This window comes from Anas platyrhynchos, chromosome 10 (assembly GCF_047663525.1).
Source record: "Anas platyrhynchos isolate ZD024472 breed Pekin duck chromosome 10, IASCAAS_PekinDuck_T2T, whole genome shotgun sequence".
In the NCBI taxonomy this organism is placed as follows: Eukaryota; Metazoa; Chordata; class Aves; order Anseriformes; family Anatidae; genus Anas; species Anas platyrhynchos.
Window position 1 is genome coordinate 2,106,826 of NC_092596.1, and position 22,748 is coordinate 2,129,573.

At 39.2% G+C, this 22,748-nt stretch overlaps 1 protein-coding gene across 8 annotated transcripts in view; it reads left to right on the forward strand.

Annotated features, from left to right (window-relative positions):
* TENM1 (teneurin transmembrane protein 1) overlaps positions 1–22,748 on the forward strand; it is a 912,278-nt gene that overhangs the window by 883,636 nt on the left and 5,894 nt on the right. For all 8 annotated transcript variants that reach the window (XM_072043002.1, XM_072043001.1, XM_027465532.3 and 5 more), the window contains 7 exons: positions 335–845; positions 5,446–5,618; positions 8,616–8,851; positions 14,925–15,221; positions 19,243–19,630; positions 20,297–21,517; positions 22,026–22,168. In XM_072043002.1, the coding sequence (XP_071899103.1) occupies positions 335–845; positions 5,446–5,618; positions 8,616–8,851; positions 14,925–15,221; positions 19,243–19,630; positions 20,297–21,517; positions 22,026–22,168 (2,969 nt within the window). The remainder of the gene's footprint in view (positions 1–334; positions 846–5,445; positions 5,619–8,615; positions 8,852–14,924; positions 15,222–19,242; positions 19,631–20,296; positions 21,518–22,025; positions 22,169–22,748) is intronic.

Sequence of the window (22,748 nt, forward strand, 5' to 3'; positions counted from 1 at the left end):
ACTCAGACTACATACCAACAGACAAGAAATAGGAAACAAAACTTACCTGTCATAATTTTTTTTCCTTCACGTTTTGCCACACAATACTTCCCTGAGCAACAGGGTTTTGGAGTTAGCAGAAATGATGTAAATTAGATAATTTATAGTTTGTTTGTCTTTATTGAGATTGATCTAGAATTGCACCAACTTTAGATAATGGGGGTTTAGTTAATGGGAAGAAGATACTATTTTATTGACAAGCAAATGATCCTGAGGAGAAGCAGTGTGGCAGGCTTCGAGGTTCAGCTTAAATACAGATACTACAGATTACTAAAACTGCCATTTTTTCCCACAGGTGATGGTGGATATGCCAAAGATGCAAAGCTGAAAGCACCTTCTTCCCTAGCAGTCTCTCCTGATGACACGCTGTATGTAGCAGACCTTGGAAATGTTCGCATCCGTGCAGTCAGCCGGAACAAGGCTCACCTCAGTGACACAAACATGTACGAGATTGCCTCACCAGCAGATCAAGAACTGTATCAGTTCACCATCAATGGCACCCACCTGCACACACTGAACCTCATCACGAGGGACTATATTTACAATTTCACCTATAGCAGTGAAGGGGATATCGGCACGATCACCAGCAGTAATGGGAATTCAGTGCACATCCGCAGAGACACAAGCGGCTTGCCCCTGTGGGTTGTGGTGCCGGGCGGCCAGGTGTACTGGCTGACAATAAGCAGCAATGGGGTTCTGAAAAGGGTTTATGCCCAAGGCTACAACCTGGCTCTGATGACATATCCCGGAAACACAGGACTTCTAGCAACCAAAAGCGATGAAAATGGATGGACAACTGTGTATGAGTAAGTCCATGACATTAAGTGCCTGGTGTAAGGAACACTGTTTTAAACATACATTGAAATTTTTTGAGTCAGTTCTAGTAATTTCAGAAGACACCCTGCTACTAACACTGCATGAGAAAGGACAAGCAGTGCTGTTGTACAAGCTTTTACAATATGAAACACTATCATTTCTTAAGTGCTTGTCATATGTAAAAGCTCTGTGCATAGTGCCCATTATATGCAGCAAAAAAATGCCTGAAATTATACTTCATTCATAATTCATTACTGTGAATCTCTGTTTCTCTACATGCAAATGTGGTTTTGGAATTTTTGGTATGTAAAGAAGTAGAGGTAAGTTGTGATATGAATCACAGATTTGCAAAATTCTTGAAGAAGGCAAAAAAAAAGGAAAATTACTATATTATAGGAAAAGGGAGTGTTACAAAAGAAATTTAGAATCTCAGTGGAAGGAATGTTCAAACACAGGAGTGGACTTGTCCTGTCCGCAGGGAAACAGGATATATAAGGAAAAAAAAAAAAAAAAAAAGGTATGTAATAGCAAAAGAATATGTATCAGGAGTGGCCTTACAAGCAAGATGTTGAGACATTTGACAGGGCTCCTTAAGAGCAAGACAAGACAGTAAAGATACAGTAAGAACTTCCCAGACTGGTCCCAGAGAGAGCGCAACCCAAGAGAAAATTCATGTTTGATTCATAAAGAGGTGTGAAGTATCAGGATTTCTCATTATTTATAACTAATCATCATAATCCCTCTTAGAGGAAGTGATAAGTGATTGATGGAAGTCATATGTTAACATTGCACTATCAGTTCACAGTTCAAGGAGAATTATGCCTGCTTTCTGTAGGGCATGGGAGTTTATGATTAAAAACAAAAGTGAAAAGACGTCCAGGTGAGATATGAACAGAACACACATTGAGGAGAATTAAGTTACTGCATAAGTCACCTGGAGAGGCAATTGAGTCACCATCATTACAGTTTTTTTAGAATTACATTTTATTAAAATGGTAGGATAGCAAGCAGGATAAAAGTAGAGAAAACTGCTGCCTAGAGTGTGGGATTTGTTATTCAAGGGAATGTTTTTCTATTCTGCCTTCCATTATTCTGCCAAAACCAGGCTGAATTGACAGAGTTGATCTAAGTATAAGCAATTAGGGCCATTTTTTACAATAAGCAGGAAAACAAAACCATACAGAGCCTTACCGGTTCCGTTCTCATGATCAGGCACCTACTGATAGAAGTTAAAAGTATTGTGCAAAAATACAAAGCTCACGGTTGTGCTGGTGCTGTTTAAACATTGACTGAAGAGTGGTACCTATTATATGCAGAACAAATATGTGCTTCCTTGGAATAACTTCAGCACCAGGACTGATCCATTTAAATCTGTATCTGAGGATGGGATCAATCCCAACCATGGACGCTTTCAAAAGCTTTCACAGTAGCTCCAAGCCACATCCATTACTTCTTAAAATGCTGAACAACATGCATCGTTGCAGGGCCTTGATTGTTTGAGCATGTTAGAGCAGATTATGTGCAGTCATGTGCTTCTCAGTGGGCTTAATATCAGTACTCTTACTCTGTCCAACAGACCCTGAGTGTAAATCTTTTCAGACAATTATTGATCATTCCTGTTGTCTTCTGGCAAGCAGTTTGTTAAAGTAGGACTCATGCTTAGTGAGATTTTCTTTTAAAGTATTTTGCCTGTTTGCAAGTGCCTGCCATTGTAAGTAATACTGATTTTTTCATGCAAAGATACTTGGAAAGACACTGTCCTTTCAGTTGTACCAACTGCGTGACGGTGTACTTCTACCAATCTAGATCAGTCGGTAGAATTAACAGAATTACAGCTGTTAACATTACAAAAATAACAGCAAGATTAAATAGTGAGGTCATTTTTTAGTGAAGTAATATTTATATTACTAGTGAAGTAATATTTATTACTTAGATTATTGTATTATTACTTATATTATTATATTATATTATATATTATTATATATATTATATATAATATATTATTAGTATTAATAGTGAAGTAATATTTATAATAGTGAAGTAATATTTATTGTTCAGGCCAATATTTCACGTCATCTTCATAATATATTACAACTTTCTGAGTGGCTGAGATACCAGTGTCACCCAAGCTGCTGCAGTCAGAGGGACAATTGACTATAACAAATGCTGTGCTGAATAGATGGGTTTTCAGGACTTGGTTTTTCCTTTTTGCTATTATTAGGTCATAGGGGATGATGGTCTTTAGTCATCCTTTAAGCAAACATAACTTTCCAGTAATGTAATTTAAAAATTGGTAAGGGTAACTTAGATATGAATTGCTTCAAGTCATGTATAAACACAGTATTGAAGTCAAGAGATGAACAACTCTCCAATTGCTTAGAATCACCTTTTCTGTTTAAACTAGTTTTGCATTCACATCCAAAATTCAACCCATAGTACTGTCAAGCTGAAATAGGGATAAGTTTATTTAACAACACATATCACACATACTTGGGAATATGAGCAAAGATAATGAACTATTCAGAACATCTACCTAGATGTCAGATTCACTCATAGAGGGAGATTATTAAGAGGCAGAAAACTACCTACAAAAGTACTCGTCATCCATCTACTCTAATCTGATGGAATGGAAGTACTGAAACACCTCTTGCATAAAATTATAGCTAATGTACAATTTCAGTCATCTAAGTTGTTTGTTTTTTTTGTTTGTTTGTTTTGTTTGTTTGTTTTTTTAATATTATATCATTAAAGCCATAAAAGGGGGGGGGGGGGGGCACTGGGCCTCTATTAAATCAAGAACAAGAAAACACCTGTGAGAAACAACCCTCTCTGAAAAAATTAAATAGACCGCTTTCCCTTTGAAATGATACAAATCTTAATTGTGCTACACATCGAAATGCAAATAGATTGTGAAGCTCTATCCCCAAGCGTGCATTTCTAATATTGGTGAGCACTTCCTCATGTGAGTACTGAAATCAATGCAATTATTTGCATGATTAAATGGTCACCGGCATGATTAACAGTGGCATAACTGGGCACCAAATTAACTTTAAGAAATATGTCGTGATTCTGCCCCTATTAGTATGGGTAGGACATTCCCCTACAAGAACAGAGTCCAAGTGTGCTACTATCCATCACGTGAAAGATGGCAGAATCTGTCCTCAGAGAGCTGGTTTCTTAGAGCAATCTGGAACAAAAAAGCCCTTTAGATGGTCACACTATTACTGAGACACTGAGCGTTCTCCTTGAAGTTAGTGGGACCATCTTGGCATGTGCTCTGCAGCCTCATTTTAATTGTTCAGCACCTTATCTAGTCTATGATTCTGTATTTGTGGGTGCTCCTGTGCAGAGCCAGGAGTTGGACTCGACTGTTGGTCCATTCCAACTCAGGATATCATATGATTTTTATGATTCCCATTTTCAGCTACATGGAGAGTTGTGTATCTCATCACTAGCAGCATCCAGCAGCAAAAGCAGATTCTTAGCAGAGGTGCATCCAGACTCTTAAGCACAACTACATTCCAATAAACTGTCTGCATTTACGCCTTAAAAATGCATGATTTGAGGATTTTTCTATGGTATGGTAGAAAACTCACATAACTTAGCAAGCTGTCATATCTGTTTCATCAAGCAGTAAATGAAATGTAATTGCCCAACATTCATGGAGTTTTCTAATGATGAAAACTAGTGCTCTGAATCAGTTTTAATCACTGGGCGTGGCACCCAGTCAGTTGGCGCAGAATGGCAAGAGGGAGGAATGTGAGGAAATCGCGTGATATATGAGGGCAGGAAGAGATGAAGGAGAGAGAGATCATATTGTATTTAACATTTAATGAATTTATTTGTCAAAAAAAAAAAAAAAAAAGATGTTCACTATAGGTTCATTCTCCACTGTTTCATTTGAAAGGAACAGCTGCTCTATTTTTCTTTTTTATATCATGTGGAAAAGAAAATTCCTGATTTTGTTCACCAATACTTTTTGTGATATACAAATTTTGTATGAGTAATTAGGGGTAAACAAGGGTCCTAAAGAAAGGATGCCAGCACATGAAAGTGAAAGACATGGCCAGCTCATCTGCTGATGTGAATTGGAAGAGCTCCTCATTGGAGGCAATGGGGCTTTACCAGTTGATACACCAGCTGAGAAATGCTTTGTGAGTGAGGGGAGACAGTTAATAAAACATGAAAACTTAATTATGCTTTCCTACCTGCACGAGTAGGCTTATGTTTTATGAACATGGGTTGGTTTTACTCATGCAAATATGTCTGCCATATCAGTGAGCTCTTTTGGATGAGTAAAGATGTGTTTGGATCAATAAGATTTTGAAGATGGGAGGCATTAATATGGAACAGTATCAAGCACCAAACATTGTTCTGTATCATTTTCTTTGTGAACCATCAGAAAGAACGAACTGTTTATCTATGGAACTGAAGAGACACATTAGAAACAGTGCTCCAGAGGTTTTGAATTACTTACTGACTTTTTCATAACGTGTTGACAGTATCCCCCCCACCTTTTTTTTTTTTAATAGCATCTACAAGACAACAGTAATGTATTTTCGTGGCTCACTTTAACATCATGTGTTGCAGGTATGACTCCGATGGCCACCTGACCAATGCGACATTCCCAACTGGGGAAGTCAGCAGCTTCCACAGTGATGTTGAAAAACTGACAAGAGTGGAACTTGATACTTCAAACCGAGAGAACGTGATCACGGCCACAAACTTCTCAGCTACCTCTACAATATATACTTTAAAACAAGGTAATTGAGGCGTTTATGTTATTTCTTCCTTTAGAATTATATTTAAAATTCTGAACATTGCATTCTTAATTTTTTGACAAAAAGACAATAAAATTAGTTCATTTGTTTCTTCCTTGCTTCAGTTCAGATACCTAGATAATACTTACATTTCTCATGGTGTTCCTTTTAGGAGCAAACCACCAGTGAATGCTTTTCCTCCTAGAAAAGTCCCATTGGTAGATTCCAGTTACTAAAATCTCTGAAGGATGCATGCTTTACATTCTATTTCCCACATTGGTATTCAGGGGAATTGGACCAACCCATAATACACTGAGCTTTGTTATCCTGAGAAATACTGACCAAAAAGTGCCCTGCTCCACTCTTGTTTTAGTACTGAAATGCTTTGTTTGGCCAATGCCATGAATTCACAGAATCACAGAATGGTTTTGGTTGGCAGGGACCTTAAAGCCCATCCAGCTCCAACCCCCTGCCATGGGCAGGGACACTTCCCACCAGCTCAGGCTGCCCAGAGCCCCATCCAGCCTGGCCTTGAACACCTCCAGGAATGGGGCATCCACAGCTTCCATGGGCAGCCTGTTCAGTGCCTCACTACCCTCTGAGTACTTTCCTCCAAACATCTAATCTAAATCTCCCCTCTTTCAGTACAATGCCATGCATCAGTCTCTCACTTGGATTCCTGGATCCTATGCTGCCTGCTAAACTCCTCTTGCAGCAAGGGAACTTGGCTCGAAAAATTTGTCCAGCTGGGCACACTGTCACCCATGACACCCACCTCTGTCTTCAGGCCCTAGAGGAACTTCCAGATTCTGGAGTTCCCTGCAACTGAGGGTCTGGGCAGCTCTTTCAGTCCTCGGGAGGTCTGTCTGGGTGTAGGTGCCTGCGTGGGGAGGTTGTTGCCCCTCTGTCCGGGTTTCAGCCTCAGCCAGGCAGTTGCAGCAGGTGGACACCATTCTTGTTTCAGCAGACGGCTGCTTCTTGTTGTTCCCAACGTAGAAGAAAGTGGCCTGCCTTCCTCCTTCACTGTGCATGCTCTCCAATTCTTTCTGGTAATGCTGTGACCTGGTGGCAGTGCTCGTTGGAAGGAAGAAGGCATGACCCATGTCTGCTGGTGGCTGCCTTGGCACTGAGATTTTAACTCAACCCCTGTGCACATGTCATTTTAACTCAACCCCTGGCAGCTTCAGTCTGCTGGTGTACTGGATCTTTTGAGAAGAACTTGCTCTCTGCCTAATGGAAGTGCCACAATGTCTTCCTTCAGATTGTGCAGATTCATCCCCTAAGTTTTGAGTTTACATAGTTTAATCGATCTGTTTTTTCCTCTATGTTAATTTTTCTGTAGCAAGTGTGTTGTTCAGCAAGAAGGGGAGAAGCTTTGGGAGCTGGTGCTGGGAAATAGGTCTGCATTTCTTGCAGGCCTGCTACAGAGAAGGTCTGCTTTGTAACTCGGAGCAATTCACAGATGTTTATCATTCTCAGCTTTAGTTCTATGAGGAAAAAATAGGAAGAACTCACAAGATACTCACTCATCCCTTTTCACTACTGCATTGCAGAGACAACACTGAATAAATGGAAAGAATTATGTTATATTATATTGCAGTATCACTTGTTAGTATTTGTCCAAGTGATCCCACCTGCTCTCTGCATCATCTGCTGACTGCCCAATTGTGTTTGTCTTAAATGCAAAGCTTCTCAAAGAAGGAATATTACTGTTTTGTGTCTCAGAACAGTGAGTTAGCACACTACCAGCAGCACCAGAAATGAACAGCTATAGTTGTTATTATACATATCCTATTTATGAATTTATATAGTTTACATATTTCCATATCTCTGTAAAACTACTGTGAAGCAAACTGTGAACAAACAACAGACATTTTATCCTTACCTCTGAGTCAAAAAGTCTCTTTTAATGCAATATCCATTATCTTCACTTTCTGACATACCCAACTGTTGTCCATATATTCGCGCCTGAAGGTCTGGCCCAATTACTTCAGCTGGTGTGCAACAGCTAAGAAAAAGATACTTTTCCTTAGCATCACTAAAAAAAAAAAAGTAACTAGCTGGTAGGTGTTCAGTTATATTTTAAAGGCTTTGTGCCTTAACCCTAAGCATGCAGATTCATAAAGTGCCCCCTGGCAGCTGAGCCACAATAGCCTCCTGTGTGCACGTCCCTTTCCTGTGCCAAATGCAAGGCAGTGTGGCAGAGCTGTGCCTGCAGTGAAGGCATTACAGTGCACAGCCAAGAGGCAGGAAGCGTATGGTGGCAGTGTGGCTTTGCATCATTTCACTGGAGACCTGCTGTGGACCCTCAGTGTGATTCTGGCAGTGTTTGGAGGAGGAATAAGCTGTTGTCCCAGCTGCCCTCTGCAGCACAGTGCTGAGCCTCTGGAGCTGCCTGCTATGCCACCCTTGCTGGGCCATTCAATTTTCTGCCACCAACTGGCTCTCTCCTAGTGCATCTCTCACACCATCCCATGGGCTCATGGCTGGCTGGCACTGAGCCTCTGCCTCAGGGTCCTGCTGCTAATGGGGAATGGGCGAAAATTTCAGTACAGGGATATTGGGAAAAGTGGCAGAACAGCAGACTGGCCATCATCTTAAGACATTTTGAAAACAGTTTTCCTGATTGATCTCAGAAACCCCTTACATTCATTCAAGCAGTGAGCTATTCTGTTAACAGATCCTAACATGTTCAAATCATCAAAATATCTGTGATCAAAACTCAGCCCATGAGTTTATGTACTGTTAGGCTAAAAGCAAAAACTCTTCATTCCTCCTGCAGGGAACTTTCACAATGTAAATCATCAGGACAAATGTAATAAAAAGCTTTTAAGACGTATGAAGACCTCCAGGTTTCAAAAATCACACTGCTGTTGCTGTTTGGTCAGTGATCTGTATACTAGGGGCAAACAAGGTTTGACATTGCACCTGATGTTTGCTTCATAAAGCTGGAGATCTGAAAATTTCTGTTCCCTGTTTTGGGTTGTTGTTTTTTGACAGATAACACGCAGAATATCTACCGGGTCAGCCTAGATGGGTCTCTGAGAGTCACCTTTGCCAGCGGAATGGAAATCACACTTAACACGGAGCCTCATATCCTAGCAGGAGTCATCAGCCCCACTCTGGGGAAGTGCAATATCTCCCTTCCTGGAGAGCATAACTCAAACCTCATTGAATGGAGGCAAAGGAGGGAGCAGACCAAAGGCAATATCTCCACGTTTGAGAGAAGGCTAAGGGTAAGGCTTCCTCTTGTGTAAAGTGCAGCATTCCCTTTGAAAGCCATTGAACTAAAATTGGGTTGAAATGTTCTACTTTGTAAGAAGTGCGATGGAAAGTTTGTATCAATGGTGGGTCCCAGCCATGAATTTCAAAACCAAACTCCACCAACACTCGACAGGATGTTTGATCTCTGTTTGATTTTAGTTGTTAGACTTGACCTCAAGACATAATTACTTTTTTTCTTCCTCTTCTTTTTCAACTAAGAACTTAATTATGTCTTTGGAAGAAGCTGTGAGCAAAGGACAATGCATAGTTACTGCAGCACAGCAGCAGACTTGGAGCCAGATTCTGCCTCTCAGATCTAACTACCCTCTTTGTGCTGCGGTGAATAACAGGTGCCAGCCTCTGCCCAGTGCAGAGAGGATCTCTTGGGGCACACCTTGGGTGGTTGGGCCACGGCATCTCCTGCAAGCTATGGTATTTCAGAGCCTCCACATGTATCCAGACAGGCTGTGGATTCTGCCCTTCACCGCACATGTTCAGACACCCTCACTCCCTCTAGCTGGGTTACTGCATGGCTCTAATAAGTATGATTTTAACAGTGCATATGTGGTTTATATTTATTTTCAGGAGAACTCACAGATTACAATGACAGATGGTCAACATTCAGCATTTAATTAGGTAACACTAAGGCTTAAAGAGACTGCTACCTTGCAGAACAGGTTTATTTATGAAATCCGTTCTGTTTTTCACATGAATACTCCATAAAATGTCTGTACCAGTAGTACAGATGCGAATTTTGGCCTTTAAAATATTGCATTATTAACTACAGCAGGTCTGGATAAGTATTATCTCTGAAGGTACATCTGTTAGCTCTGAAAATACAGAGATAGTTATTTAAATCTTTGGATTTCTTTTTGGTTATCATATCTCATGTATTTTTTATTTTAAAAGTGTGTCAGTTTGGTTTTCAACTGTGCTTATCAATCAGAAACCCAAGGCTTGGATGATATGGCCAGACTGATTACCATGTGTAAAGAAACCATTTGAAAGGACATCTTTCAGACTTGGCAGTCACAATTACTTTACGAGGATCCTGCAAGTGCGAAAAAGCTCTATGTGTTTTTTCTTTCCTATCCTCTGACTGCCTCCTTTCTGTCCTAGTTCACACACATTTAGCCCTGTCCAGAGAGGTTGCTGAACTTATTACAATAGCAAAGATGTGTTGTTAAAATGGCAGCATTCAAGCTGTGACCTCCGTGGTTCACTTTACCTAATCAATTGACTTCTGTATGATTTTATGCTTAAGTAACTGTACGGTGCATACTTTTTAAGGGTCTTGCAGAATAAAAGTCTTAAATGGAAAGGTCATAGTCAGTCATCTATTCTGCTTACCTTGCCAGGGCCAAGTTGTTCATCACAGTTACATTTTAAAGTACTTCATCCTGCAGTTTTCCTGTTATGCAGTTTATATTTTCTGTTGTTGAAATTGATTGCCAGATCTTTTAACTCATTTTCACTTGCTTCTGCACAATGCTTAGTATTACCTGCCAAAAAAAAATAGGGAGGAAATTCACAAGTTAGTCAGGATTAGATGGATTCTGGCTGAAGGCATAAAATGTTCAGTGAAATATTACAAACCTGAAGCTATGCAAAACTCTGCTGATTGACCTGCCTCTGGGTCAGTCTGCTGATGCATAAAAGCCCTCATGTAGTCCTCCTCCTCCCCCTTCACTTTCCATCCAGCAAGGGTATGCAGTGTAGGAATGACTTTGGTGTGTCTTTGTCCTATATTCTCTGTCCTTTCAAAGGTGTCTGCTAGATCACAGGAGTTGATCATTGCATCGTTATTTCTGTAAATTATAAGTTTCTTTTGGTACCTACCAGAAAGAAACCAACCTTCATACCTACCACGATCAAAGGAGCTTTATGGAGTGTTCTTGCCTACCCAGAAGGATGTCAGCTTGCCAACATTACAGTGTTTTCCAACCCCCTGGAACAAAGGATGGAGGGAACCTGGTGGGACAACATTATGTGAGGATTTTGTAGTGGAAAGGAGAAATATTCTGTGCATGGGATACACCATGCAAATAAGCACAAGAGAAAGGGACAAATGGATTTGCTGCTGTTGCCAATAAAAAGGACCTTGGATGATAGGTGAGATATGTGTGTCCCGGAGTTCAGCTTTAGGAAGATGAGATGTTTGCATGGGATGCTGATGCTGATGGAGTGGGGAGCAGGTGAAGGTGTAAGGAGCTGGAGCAGTCTAGCTGGGAAGGAAAATAAAGGAGCAGCAGGATGTACCTAGAGACACCGTCTTTCCTTGGTGACTTGGTTATTAGAAGAAATATGCAGGACATCAGGAGCAAAAATACCATCTTATACTCTGTTTGAATGAGTAAGCCAATAATGAAAGGGATTTAATGCTTGCTGTTGACGAATCCTTGAGTACTGCTGGGAAAAAAAATGTAGCATCAATAGCAGCCCTTATCCTGGATAAGGTTCTAGTGATACCTTCTGAAAACTTATAGCGAGTTATATTTTAGAAATAAAATTGTTAAGCACTTAATATGCCATGATTGGCCCAATAGGACGTGTGTTAGAAAGCTTGCAATGTAGGACAAAAAGAACTATGCTGAACTTTGAAAATGTATGTAAAGGAAAGCTCTGGGGATTGGACCAGTTCTCAGTGGAAATGAGCAGACTTTTAGGAGCCCTCGGTTAAAGGAAGAAAAAAAGAAGGAAAAAAAAAAAAAAAAAAAAAAAAAAAAAGCACAATGGAAGAGTTTTCTGGGGAAAAAAGATAGAAATCTAGTTTAAAGATGTCACTTAAAGATCAGTCCTGATACCATCACTGAAACAAATGGCTTTGAATGCTAAGAGGTATAAATTAGAAGGCAGGTAACTGGGGATGAGATGAAGGATGACCTAGTTGAAAAGACAAAAGCTTTTCTTTCTCTGCCAGTTCCTAACATTTTTAATTCTTAATTGCAATTAACAACCATTTTAAAGTCATGTCACTGTATTAGTATAAAATGCATACAATTTTTGGATATAGGCCACTGTTAGCATGTTCTGAATAATGCTGTAAACATTGTGTTTTAAAGAGTGGAACTTTTGCATGGTGTGAATTCCCTACTCTTTAAATAGAACAGAAATGAGTAAGTTAACGGAAATGCTAGAAGAGACATCTAACTTTATCTCAGTATCTAAATCAATGCAGGAAACAGGAATTAATCAGAGTTTTCCTTTAAGTGCAGAACTGCCAGCCCTGGCGCTTCCGGAAAGTATATAAAACAGTCTGTAGGCATGTATGCAGTTTATATTAATAATAAATCTATGTACAATCAGGCATTTTAACATCAATCTTAATCTAACAAGATTTCTTTTTTATCAATTGAACTGCTATTTTAATTGACTTCTAAAAATGAAGCAAAGCTGTTGTTAAAATCAATGAGCATGATGCATAGTAATATACTGATTGGAATTCAGCTCTGCTCCCTCCTGTCTTTTGCATAACTTAGAGGAACTTGGTGTTGGATGCTATCCAGGTTTTATAACTGAGTATCCACAAAATTGAAAACTTGAATGCTTGGCCAGTCTTACTTGTTTTTACCTTTTTTTTTTTTTTAAATAACAAAAATGGAAGCAACTCATTGGCCTCAATTCAAGTCAGAAGTCCTGTAGATATAGGCTTTGACAGCTTTGTTTATTATCATATTTAGCAAATTATCTCCTTTTATTTACCAGCCTTGTAGCAAGTTCTAATGATAGGGTCAAATCCTCAGCCACTGTGTATCAGTTTACATTGACTCAAGTCAAAACACAGACAGGGAAATATACAATCAGCTCATCTGATTTCACATTTTAGACAGTTTACATTTGAGAATGAAAGTCAAGCGAAGTGCACAGTGTTTATTTACATCTGCAAAATTTCTGGCCATAAAAGCAATGGAAGTAGAGCCAAAGAGTGTTTAAAATAAATAATAGATATATATTTTTATGAACTACTAAAACTATTATTGAAGTCAGCTGAATTTTCTCCCTATTTTTGTCAGCTGAAATTTTGAACCAATATTGCTTTCAGAACCAGTTTTTACTGGCTTGTAACTGAGCACATGAGCTCCAGTCTCTCACAGGGGCTCCTTACTGACTTGCATGTACATTGGAGGAGCCATCTCTAAGAAGCCACTGGGATTTGAAATCAGCATTTCAATGACAGCATTGAAATGCAGACTGCTACCCATGTGTCATTGCATCTTGTCTTAAGAAGGGTGTTAAATTGAACTTAAATCTAATATAAGAAAGTAAACAAATGAGACAAAATACGGAATATAAAGGAAGTAGTGATGTCCCCAAAAACCTTATTTTAACTGTGTGAGCCTTTAAATGCTGCTGCTATCCTCTTTGCTGCTAATTCTGCCTCTGTGTGATTTTCATTCATATTCGTTATCTCATTCCTGAAAATTAGATTGCAAGCAATTTGTATTCAAGACTTTCTTTTCTCCTAGCTGCATACTATGGCAATAATAATAATAGCAATAAGAACATTAAATATGTACATAGACAGTAAATGAATATGAGGCAGGGTATATCTTCTGCTTGCTTCTGAGTTATTTTACCACCAAGAGGACTGATTTTTTTTTTGTTTTGTTTTGTTTTTTCAGAAATTGCAATAAGTTTGCAAAGAAATATATTATCATAAACTAATCCATCAGACTGTATACAAGCAAATACAGTTGAGCTGAACATCACATTTTACTTGGGCTCGTTACCTATCATTAGAGCATAAATTGTAATAGTTACAGCAGTCTACAGGGGTATGTAGGTATTTTACAGCTATTGTAAATGAACAGTATTAGAGTTAGACATGTATGTATATAAAACCGCAGGAGTAGTAGTTGAAGAAAGAACACCTGCTTCTTCTAGATTTTCAGATTATTTTGTATCTAAAAACAGAAAGAGGAAAGAAAAAAAAATGTTCTTTCTAATCACAACCACCATATGATCACAGCTTGAATTATTAAACAGGTATTCTTAACCATTTACTTTACTGCTATGCCTCCAGGTCTCAGGAAGGAGCAAGCACTGTGTTATACAGCGCTAACACCTGAACTAACATCATTTCTGCTGTAAGGAATGTATTAATTGGAATAGACTAATACAAGTGATTAGATAAAACTCAGTCCATTAATACAATGAGCACATTGGGCATTGATCTGAAAAAGACAAGTCAGTGAACAATGTTTTATGGTTTTCTAAATTATAGCTTGGATTTAAATGGAGTTTAAGAGTGACTGCCCAGTGACTGAATGATGAAAGCACTGGGTAAGCATATTTTGTCTTCAGAAATATGGCTCAGCTTTGAGCTTCGTTTCTAATCGAAAATTTTGGACCACAAGCACTAGCAGGTCGAAGCAGTCAACCTGTTCCCTTGCCGAAGGACATGATGAGGTTAGCAAATACTGCAGGTCCCAAATATGATCCGAGACCTGCAGCAAGGAGTACGGCTGGCAGCAGGCACTTCTGCCACTGCCTTTCACAAGCTCTGGGAGTAGGCTGCTTTTGGGAAGAAGTGTGAGGACACTGGTGAGTAGGGTTTTTGGGAGCTCCAAGCACAGCTCTTCCCTCCTCGGCATCAGTATGCGACCTAGCATGGGCTAGCCCACAGCAGCAGCTGACCTATTGATATTAATGGAGCCTAGGAGAGAGAAGGTGAGTTAGGATTAATTTTGTTAATTTTGGGGTTTAACTACACATCTTTGACTGGAATCAAACAGTCTGTCTATAGATCACTTTTGAGAAAAAAGAATAAAATCTTAGGAAAAGAAGAGTGGCGATGAAAGTTTGGTGTGTGAATATAGAAAACATCCAGCTATATGATGCAACACTGAACGCAAACAACATTTTGTTTCTTGGTCCTCCTGTTTCTCATCTGAATGATCTTCTATTTTTCTGCCTTTAGTATGTCCTAAATTCTCAATCCTACTGTTAAGCCATTGCATATTTTATTAGAGCTGACACAGAAATGTTTCTGTCATATGTAATTAAGGTACATTGTCTTCTTACCTTCCTGTATCTTGTGTTTAGGCCCACAATAGAAATCTGCTCTCCATTGATTTCGATCATGTAACCAGAACAGGAAAGATTTATGATGATCATCGAAAATTCACTCTTAGGATTATGTATGACCAGACAGGCCGCCCAGTTTTGTGGTCGCCCATCAGCAAATACAATGAGGTCAATATCACTTACTCACACTCTGGATTAGTGACCTACATCCAAAGAGGAACCTGGACTGAGAAAATGGAGTATGATCCAAGTGGGAACATAATTTCCAGAACATGGGCAGATGGCAAAATATGGAGTTACACGTATTTAGAAAAGGTAAGTCATTTTAGAAGTGGATTATTTTACCAAGGCAAGAATATTTGTTCTTTATGCAGATACTAAGAGAGACTATATTGTGAGTTATGTTATGATGCTCTCTCGTGCAATAGTATATAAGATTTATAGAAAATGCATACAATTACAATAACCAGAGAAAAATGTGTCTGGAGGTGCTTAGACCTACAGTCATCACTTCAAACCTGTCATAATTTAATTCTGAAGTTATTAGCAGCTCAGATCTGTTCAATCGGTAGGTAAGAAGACTTCTTTGTCCCACTCCAAGTGCAAGTGAACAAAGGACACTCCCAACTACTGAAAAATGTTTTGCCATTCTGTAGTAAATAAAAGTAGTCAAAGAAATAAGTCATCAAAACGGAACTGTTTCATCCCCCAAAACACACTTCTTTTAAGCCAAAATTATGCACCAGTGAGTGCAAGCTAGCACTTGTTCGGTGCTGTGCTGTAAGAAATGGACTAATCCTTCGAGGAGACAAATTACTTTAGTATTTATGATGCCCATTTGGGGGAAAACCCATAAACTAATATGAAATGAGTTATTGCCCTGCTTTTATAGTGACTTCATGTCTAAATTACTTGAGTGTTAAAATTTTCAGTTATGTGTGTGGTCATGAAATGACAGAATAAATGCTGTACAGTCTCAGAAACAGCATCTCATTTGTCTGTACAAGCATCTCATTTGTTATTTTGTCTCTCAAATCCAAAAAGCCAATCTGTATTTTTAAAGCTTCCAGAACTAAGCGTGAAATTATATTCAAATAGTATCTTTCAAAACTTTTTTTCTTAAATAGAAATATCTGTGACTACCCATTATACCCTGAGTTTGAAGAACATTTTTCTGAACCTGTTAACCACAGGGAAAGGATAGGAGGGGGTAGGTGAGGTAAAACTGATAGAGGGTGAGGAATCACACACAAGGAATCCAGTGACTTTGAAGTTAGTTCGATATATAAAAGTTCCAAATGTGTACTTTTAAGATAAACTTTGCTATACTTATTTTGAATGTATTTAAGCCTGATCCTCAAAAAAAAAAAAAAAAAAAAAAAAAAAAAAAACTTAAATCTAACCCAGAGAAAAAAAAGTGATGCATAAAAATATGATTCCTTCCTTGTCTGCATGCAGTATGGTTCTTGCATTTGTTAACAAGATTGGCAAACCCTGGAAGCTTCAGAAGTTTGGTTCAGATAAATTTGTCAGGGCTCCTTTTGTCTGTATGCTCTTCTTCAAATTGCAAGTAAACAGGCGTTTAGCACAGCTTTCAAATATTTGGCAACGTGCCTTTTGGAATCTTTTATTTTTTCTTCGGGCCTAATGGACCGTAATTTTGGAAAGATGTATGCTTTTTATCTTTCCAACCACTTTGCTTGCTCATAGTTTGTGATGAGCTTATAAATAAAGTCATATGATTTAAACCTGTCATTCTGGAATTCTGCACAAGTGGACAAATCCTGATCTTGTAGGAGCAAATGACAAAAGCCTACTGGCTCAGGTAGTGGCAGGCTTGACTTATACTGTAACTTGTCACTAAATTATTGAAAGCCATACACACTATAGACATAATCTCCCAGCTATTTAATGTGCTTTCCTCACAATTTGTTACTTGTGCCAAAGAAAGATGAATTCACTGTCAAAATTAGACATTGAGATATCATCTTGTAGCCCATTAAAGTCAATAGCTCGTTGTGTTAATTATGTAATGTTGTCTGAAACCTCATAAGACCCAATAATTCCTTTTATCAAAAAATCAATTATATAGTTCACTTCCAACTCCTAGTTATTTACTTTTCCATTTATTACCACTTGATGAGTTAATTGTCTGTCTTCTAAAAGCTCTCCTCCTTCCAGGGTTAGTCCCAGTAAGTTTTCAAGAGCCCTGTAACGGTAGTACTGGAATTAATTCTCACTGATGACATTGGGCTTCTCTTGATTTGGTCGCTCTCCTCAATTAGCTGATGGCGTTATAAAACCTGAATACTTCCAGTTTACATCCCAAATCCCGCTGTCTACCTCCAGACAAACTCGCTGAGCAGCTGTGTGCGTGTGTTGGACAGAAATGACATCTAGTGGCCGTGCCCAGCAGTTGCGTGTTCCCAGGAGAGCCCCCAGTTCTTGCCACTGGCTTTGGTTTCGTCGCATCAGTCATTACGTGGCTGATCAGGCTTTGGCTGCTCTTATAACATGGATGTTTTACCAGCTCCCCTCTGAAATCCTCTAAAATTATTAGGATCCAATTTGTGCAGATAGTGCAAAAATCTATTGTAATATTATCAGGATGAATAGGGAATTAATTTTGTTTTCTCTTTATAGTGTCCCTAATAGGCTAGATAGGACAGTAAGTCTCCAACCCTTCTACTGTCTAGCCTTTTACTATCCTGGACAAAAGTGGAAAAGCCACAAACTGCTGTAAAATGGCACACAGGGGCACTAAAATTATATTGGAGATGTTTCTGATCTTGTTATTCATACTCTGTCAATGGCAGACAGTTTAAAAATAGACCCGGGAGCAGTATATATAGAGCAGCATCACATCAGTGCTAGGAGAGAGTTCAGCCCATGGTTTACTGCAGGATGGGGACTGTTGACTGAAGGTGAAGCTAAAATAAACTCTATGTGTGTTAGAAGTGCTTGGCAGACCAGCAGTAAAGCGATCAGAAAAAAGCTTGGTGTCTAGGTCTGTTGGCACACATTGGGATGTGTTGGGGCTCCTGGGCTGGCAAGCAGGTGATGGGTGCCCATCAGCAAGGGCAGGAGGGCACACACCTTACAGGTCGGGGGGCAAGAGAGTCTGGTCTGGGCTTAGCTGTCTTCTCTCCTCTGAATGAGCACTCTGGTTATTTGTCAGAGCACGGTGCCTTACCACCAAAGTTGCTAAACACATCACAGGGCTGAGGCTTTTTTTTTAAAAGCCTTTTTCCTGATTTCTTTTCCCAATACTCTATGAAAAAGCACAATCACACATTCCTTGTAAAACTTTGTTTTGCATGGTGTCTCAGTTTAGAAAAGACCAACAAGTTTGCTTACAGGGCCATGAGCTCAGAACTGCTCAGGATCTACTCTCCATTTGAGATCAGGCACTGGAGCAAGGATGCACAGTGCTCTGAAACATCCAGGCCAGTCACCAGGGCTGCAGGAAGGCTACAAAGCTCTCCCATACATTTTCACTCTGTGCTTTCATTCTACTTGTTTCAACAGTGACTGTTCACCAGCAGGGTTGTATGCTGCATGCTGTGACCTTGCATGGGACTGGTGGAGATGTTTACAGAACCCAAACAGAAACATTTGCAAAGAAAAATGCTTGCTTGCCATGCTTGCGTACTCATCTGCCAAAAAAAAAAAAAAAAAAGGACAGAAAAACATATTTCATTGACTGGCCACAATTAACCAACCTGGGGCAAAATATCTAGTACCTGTGTAGAAATTTTATTCTTTTTAAACATTAAAAAACATAGAGAGAACCTTCTCTAAGCACAGGGATACTGGGGCCTCTGGGGTGGTCTTTCATAGAAGACATACAGAAGAAGGGGTAGGTCTGTGCTAGAGCTATGCAGAATACCAGTAAAAGCTAAACACCACATACACACCACTGTATGGTTTGCCTTTCCACCTCCTGTAGAAACATCTGTTGGTACAGATGCTCTACCTGTGATTGAAGAAGTGGTTCCCTCTGTTTTAGCTTCCTGGGAGGATGACCTAAATATTTCAAAGCAACATGGCAAGTCAGCATGAGGCTGAAATGCCACTGAGAGCCACATCTGCCTTCCAGTTTGGGGGTCCTTACCTCTAGCCTTATTATCATTCTCCTTCTGCTTTATGCCACCTTGCCTTGCTGGCCAGGTCTGCTGAAGCTGAAAGCTTTACCCGCAGTTACACAGACAGTAAGAGCAACCTACAAGAGTGGGTGGTTGTTTCAGCATTTCCTTAATCTTCAGGCACTCACCAGATGAATGAATAATAATTTGCTTGATCAACCACTTACATTGTCCTTCCTGTTTGATTGCAGTCCGTGATGCTCCTGTTGCACAGCCAGCGCCGCTACATCTTCGAGTACGACCAGTCAGACTACCTGCTTTCGGTCACCATGCCCAGCATGGTGCGCCATGCCTTGCAGACCATGCTGTCTGTTGGGTACTACCGCAACATCTACACCCCACCGGACAGCACTGCAGCTTTCATCCAGGACATCACCAGAGATGGACGGCTCCTGCAAACATTGTATCCCGGGACAGGTCGCAGGGTCCTTTACAAGTACACGAAGCAATCCCGGCTTTCCGAGATCCTTTACGATACTACTCAGGTCACATTTACCTATGAGGAGTCTTCTGGGGTTATTAAAACCATACACTTAATGCATGATGGGTTCATCTGTACCATCAGATACAGGCAAACAGGTTTGTGTAACTATAACTACTTTGCTAAAGTTTTTGGTTCTGATCCCGCACTTACCTGGCATGAAATTCCATTATTTTTATGTCTTCTTATTTTTTATGTTTCAACAGAAAAAAATGTGTATATATGTCTATGTCTGTGTCCACGGGCATATATAGCTGTCCCATTTGAAATACAGTTTTCTTTTTACTGCTTGGTTTGGAATAGCGCTTACAATGTTTGATTGTTTTTATTCCACTGTGTGGATATTTGCTAAATACTAAATCAAGTTGGTTTATTGTTTGTGTTTGTAAGTTTCCCTGTTTATACCAAAATGTAACATAAATTCAAAAGGACTATTTATATGAGGAAGAAAATCACCATGTAAAATAAATTCAGTTTAGAATTATCTTGTAAGTAAAAAGGAATCATAATTATGAATAAAATAACATTCATTTAAACAAATGTTAATAACATACAAATATTTTGTAGAGCAAACATTAATAAAGGTTTGTGAGAGAATAATCAAACATACCCTTAGTTAATATACTGTCTGAGATAGTCAAGTAGCAATGAGGCAAGGGTATATTTGAGTTCATAGCTTTTCTGTGCTAGTTCTGTGAAGTGTACTATGGACATAATTCATTTCTTTTCTTGCTTTTCCTCTTTCCTCTGTTTCTTGTGGACAGGTCCACTTATCAGTCGCCAGATCTTCAGGTTTAGTGAAGAAGGGCTTGTAAATGCCAGATTTGACTACAGCTACAACAATTTCCGTGTCACAAGTATGCAGGCCATGATAAATGAGACACCTCTGCCCATTGATCTGTACCGTTACGTTGATGTCTCTGGCAGGACAGAACAATTTGGCAAATTCAGTGTGATTAATTATGATTTAAACCAAGTTATAACCACCACTGTGATGAAGCATACCAAAATTTTTAGTGCCAACGGTCAGGTGATCGAAGTACAGTATGAAATTCTAAAGTCTATTGCCTACTGGATGACCATTCAGTATGATAATATGGGTCGTATGGTGATCTGTGATACACGCGTAGGTGTGGATGCCAATATAACTAGGTATTTTTACGAGTATGATGCTGATGGTCAACTTCAGACTGTGTCTGTGAATGATAAAACCCAGTGGCGCTACAGCTATGACCTTAACGGCAACATCAATTTGCTGAGCCATGGAAACAGCGCACGCCTCACTCCTCTGAGATACGATCTTAGAGATCGCATTACCAGACTTGGAGAAATTCAATATAAAATGGATGAAGATGGTTTTCTCAGGCAAAGAGGCAATGAGATCTTTGAGTACAACTCTAATGGTCTGTTGAACAAAGCATACAACAAAGTGTCTGGCTGGACTGTGCAATACTGCTATGATGGTCTTGGAAGACGAGTTGCAAGTAAATCAAGCCTGGGACAACACCTACAGTTCTTTTATGCTGATCTCTCCAACCCAATAAGAGTTACTCACTTGTACAATCATACTAGCTCAGAAATAACATCCCTATATTATGATCTTCAAGGTCATCTCATTGCAATGGAATTAAGCAGTGGGGAAGAATATTATGTTGCTTGTGATAACACTGGAACACCACTAGCAGTGTTTAGCAGTCGGGGACAAGTTATAAAAGAAATTTTGTACACGCCATATGGAGAGATCTACCAGGACACTAATCCAGATTTCCAGGTTGTCATTGGTTTTCATGGAGGGCTCTATGATTCTCTCACTAAATTGGTTCATCTGGGCCAGCGGGACTATGATGTCATTGCTGGTCGGTGGACAACTCCAAACCATCACATATGGAAACACCTGAATGCTGTCCCACAACCATTTAATCTCTACTCATTTGAAAATAACTACCCAGTTGGCAGGATCCAAGATGTCGCTAAGTATACAACAGGTAAAAGTAACACATTGCTTACGAAAATACAGGTTTTGGTCAGATTCTGGTATGGATTTAATACTCCAGAAATCCTTTATATACATTCAAAGTTAGTATTTGGCTCTAGTCTTAGATATATTAAAGTTATTTCTTTGGTAGCTAACAACTTACAGAGCTTCGTCTGTTTTTATAGTCTTCTGGTAATCAGTAAAATAATTAATAGCTTCATCTGCTTCTTCTCTAAATGCTAAAAATAGGGGAAGAATGGAGGCAGCATAATTCTAATTTTTTTCCATTATAAGTAGGAAGCGGGTACACAATCGATTAGAGTATTGCTATGCTTTGTAATCAGATAATTTGTTTTCTAAAATAAATGCTATAACCAGTACTAAAAACAAAAATTGATGTGAAATCATTATTTCTGAATAGCTTGAATTTCTGTAAACTACACGCACTTTTTCTAGGATTTACATGTCTCATTGCCTTAATATTTATTTATTTACTTACTTACTTATTTATTTTGTAGACATTGGAAGTTGGCTAGAGCTGTTTGGTTTCCAGTTGCACAATGTACTACCTGGGTTCCCAAAACCGGAGATAGAAGCTTTGGAGACAACATATGAACTTCTACAGCTTCAAACAAAAACCCAAGAGTGGGATCCTGGAAAGGTTAGCATAAACTCTGTTCAACTGCTTCTATTTCTGAAGTAAGCAATTTGATTAGAAAATGCTGATTAACAAGGAAACAATGTAACTGTTTTTTCAACGTGATAGACAAGGCAAATAATAGTCTAACTATGCATTATTTACTGGCATCAGATTCGAGTTTTAAAGAGAAACTTCTAGGAACACAATGAAGAAACTTCAAAGCAAAGTGATAAAATGTTTGTGCACAAATTGAACTGCAAAATTTTATGGAATTAAAGAATTAAAACACCAAGTTTTTGTCTTTGATAGCAAAGAAGCCATAGAGAGCAAAGAAGCCAAAATCACCAAGAGTAGAAACAGCTTTACAAGTCTGTTTCTCTGCATAGCCTTTGCAGGAAAACAGAAACCTTGTTGTGGATTTGAGTTTGTAAAACTCAAACCCCAGAGCTTGTTTTCACTAAGAAGAGACATGCAGCAGCTTACAGGGTCTAGCAATCAATGTGACTGCAACAGGACCAACTATGGATGTTCTGAGCAGGTGTTCATGTTTTGCATTTAACCATAAGAGGTATTATTTTACAAAGAAGAGAGAGAAAAGATG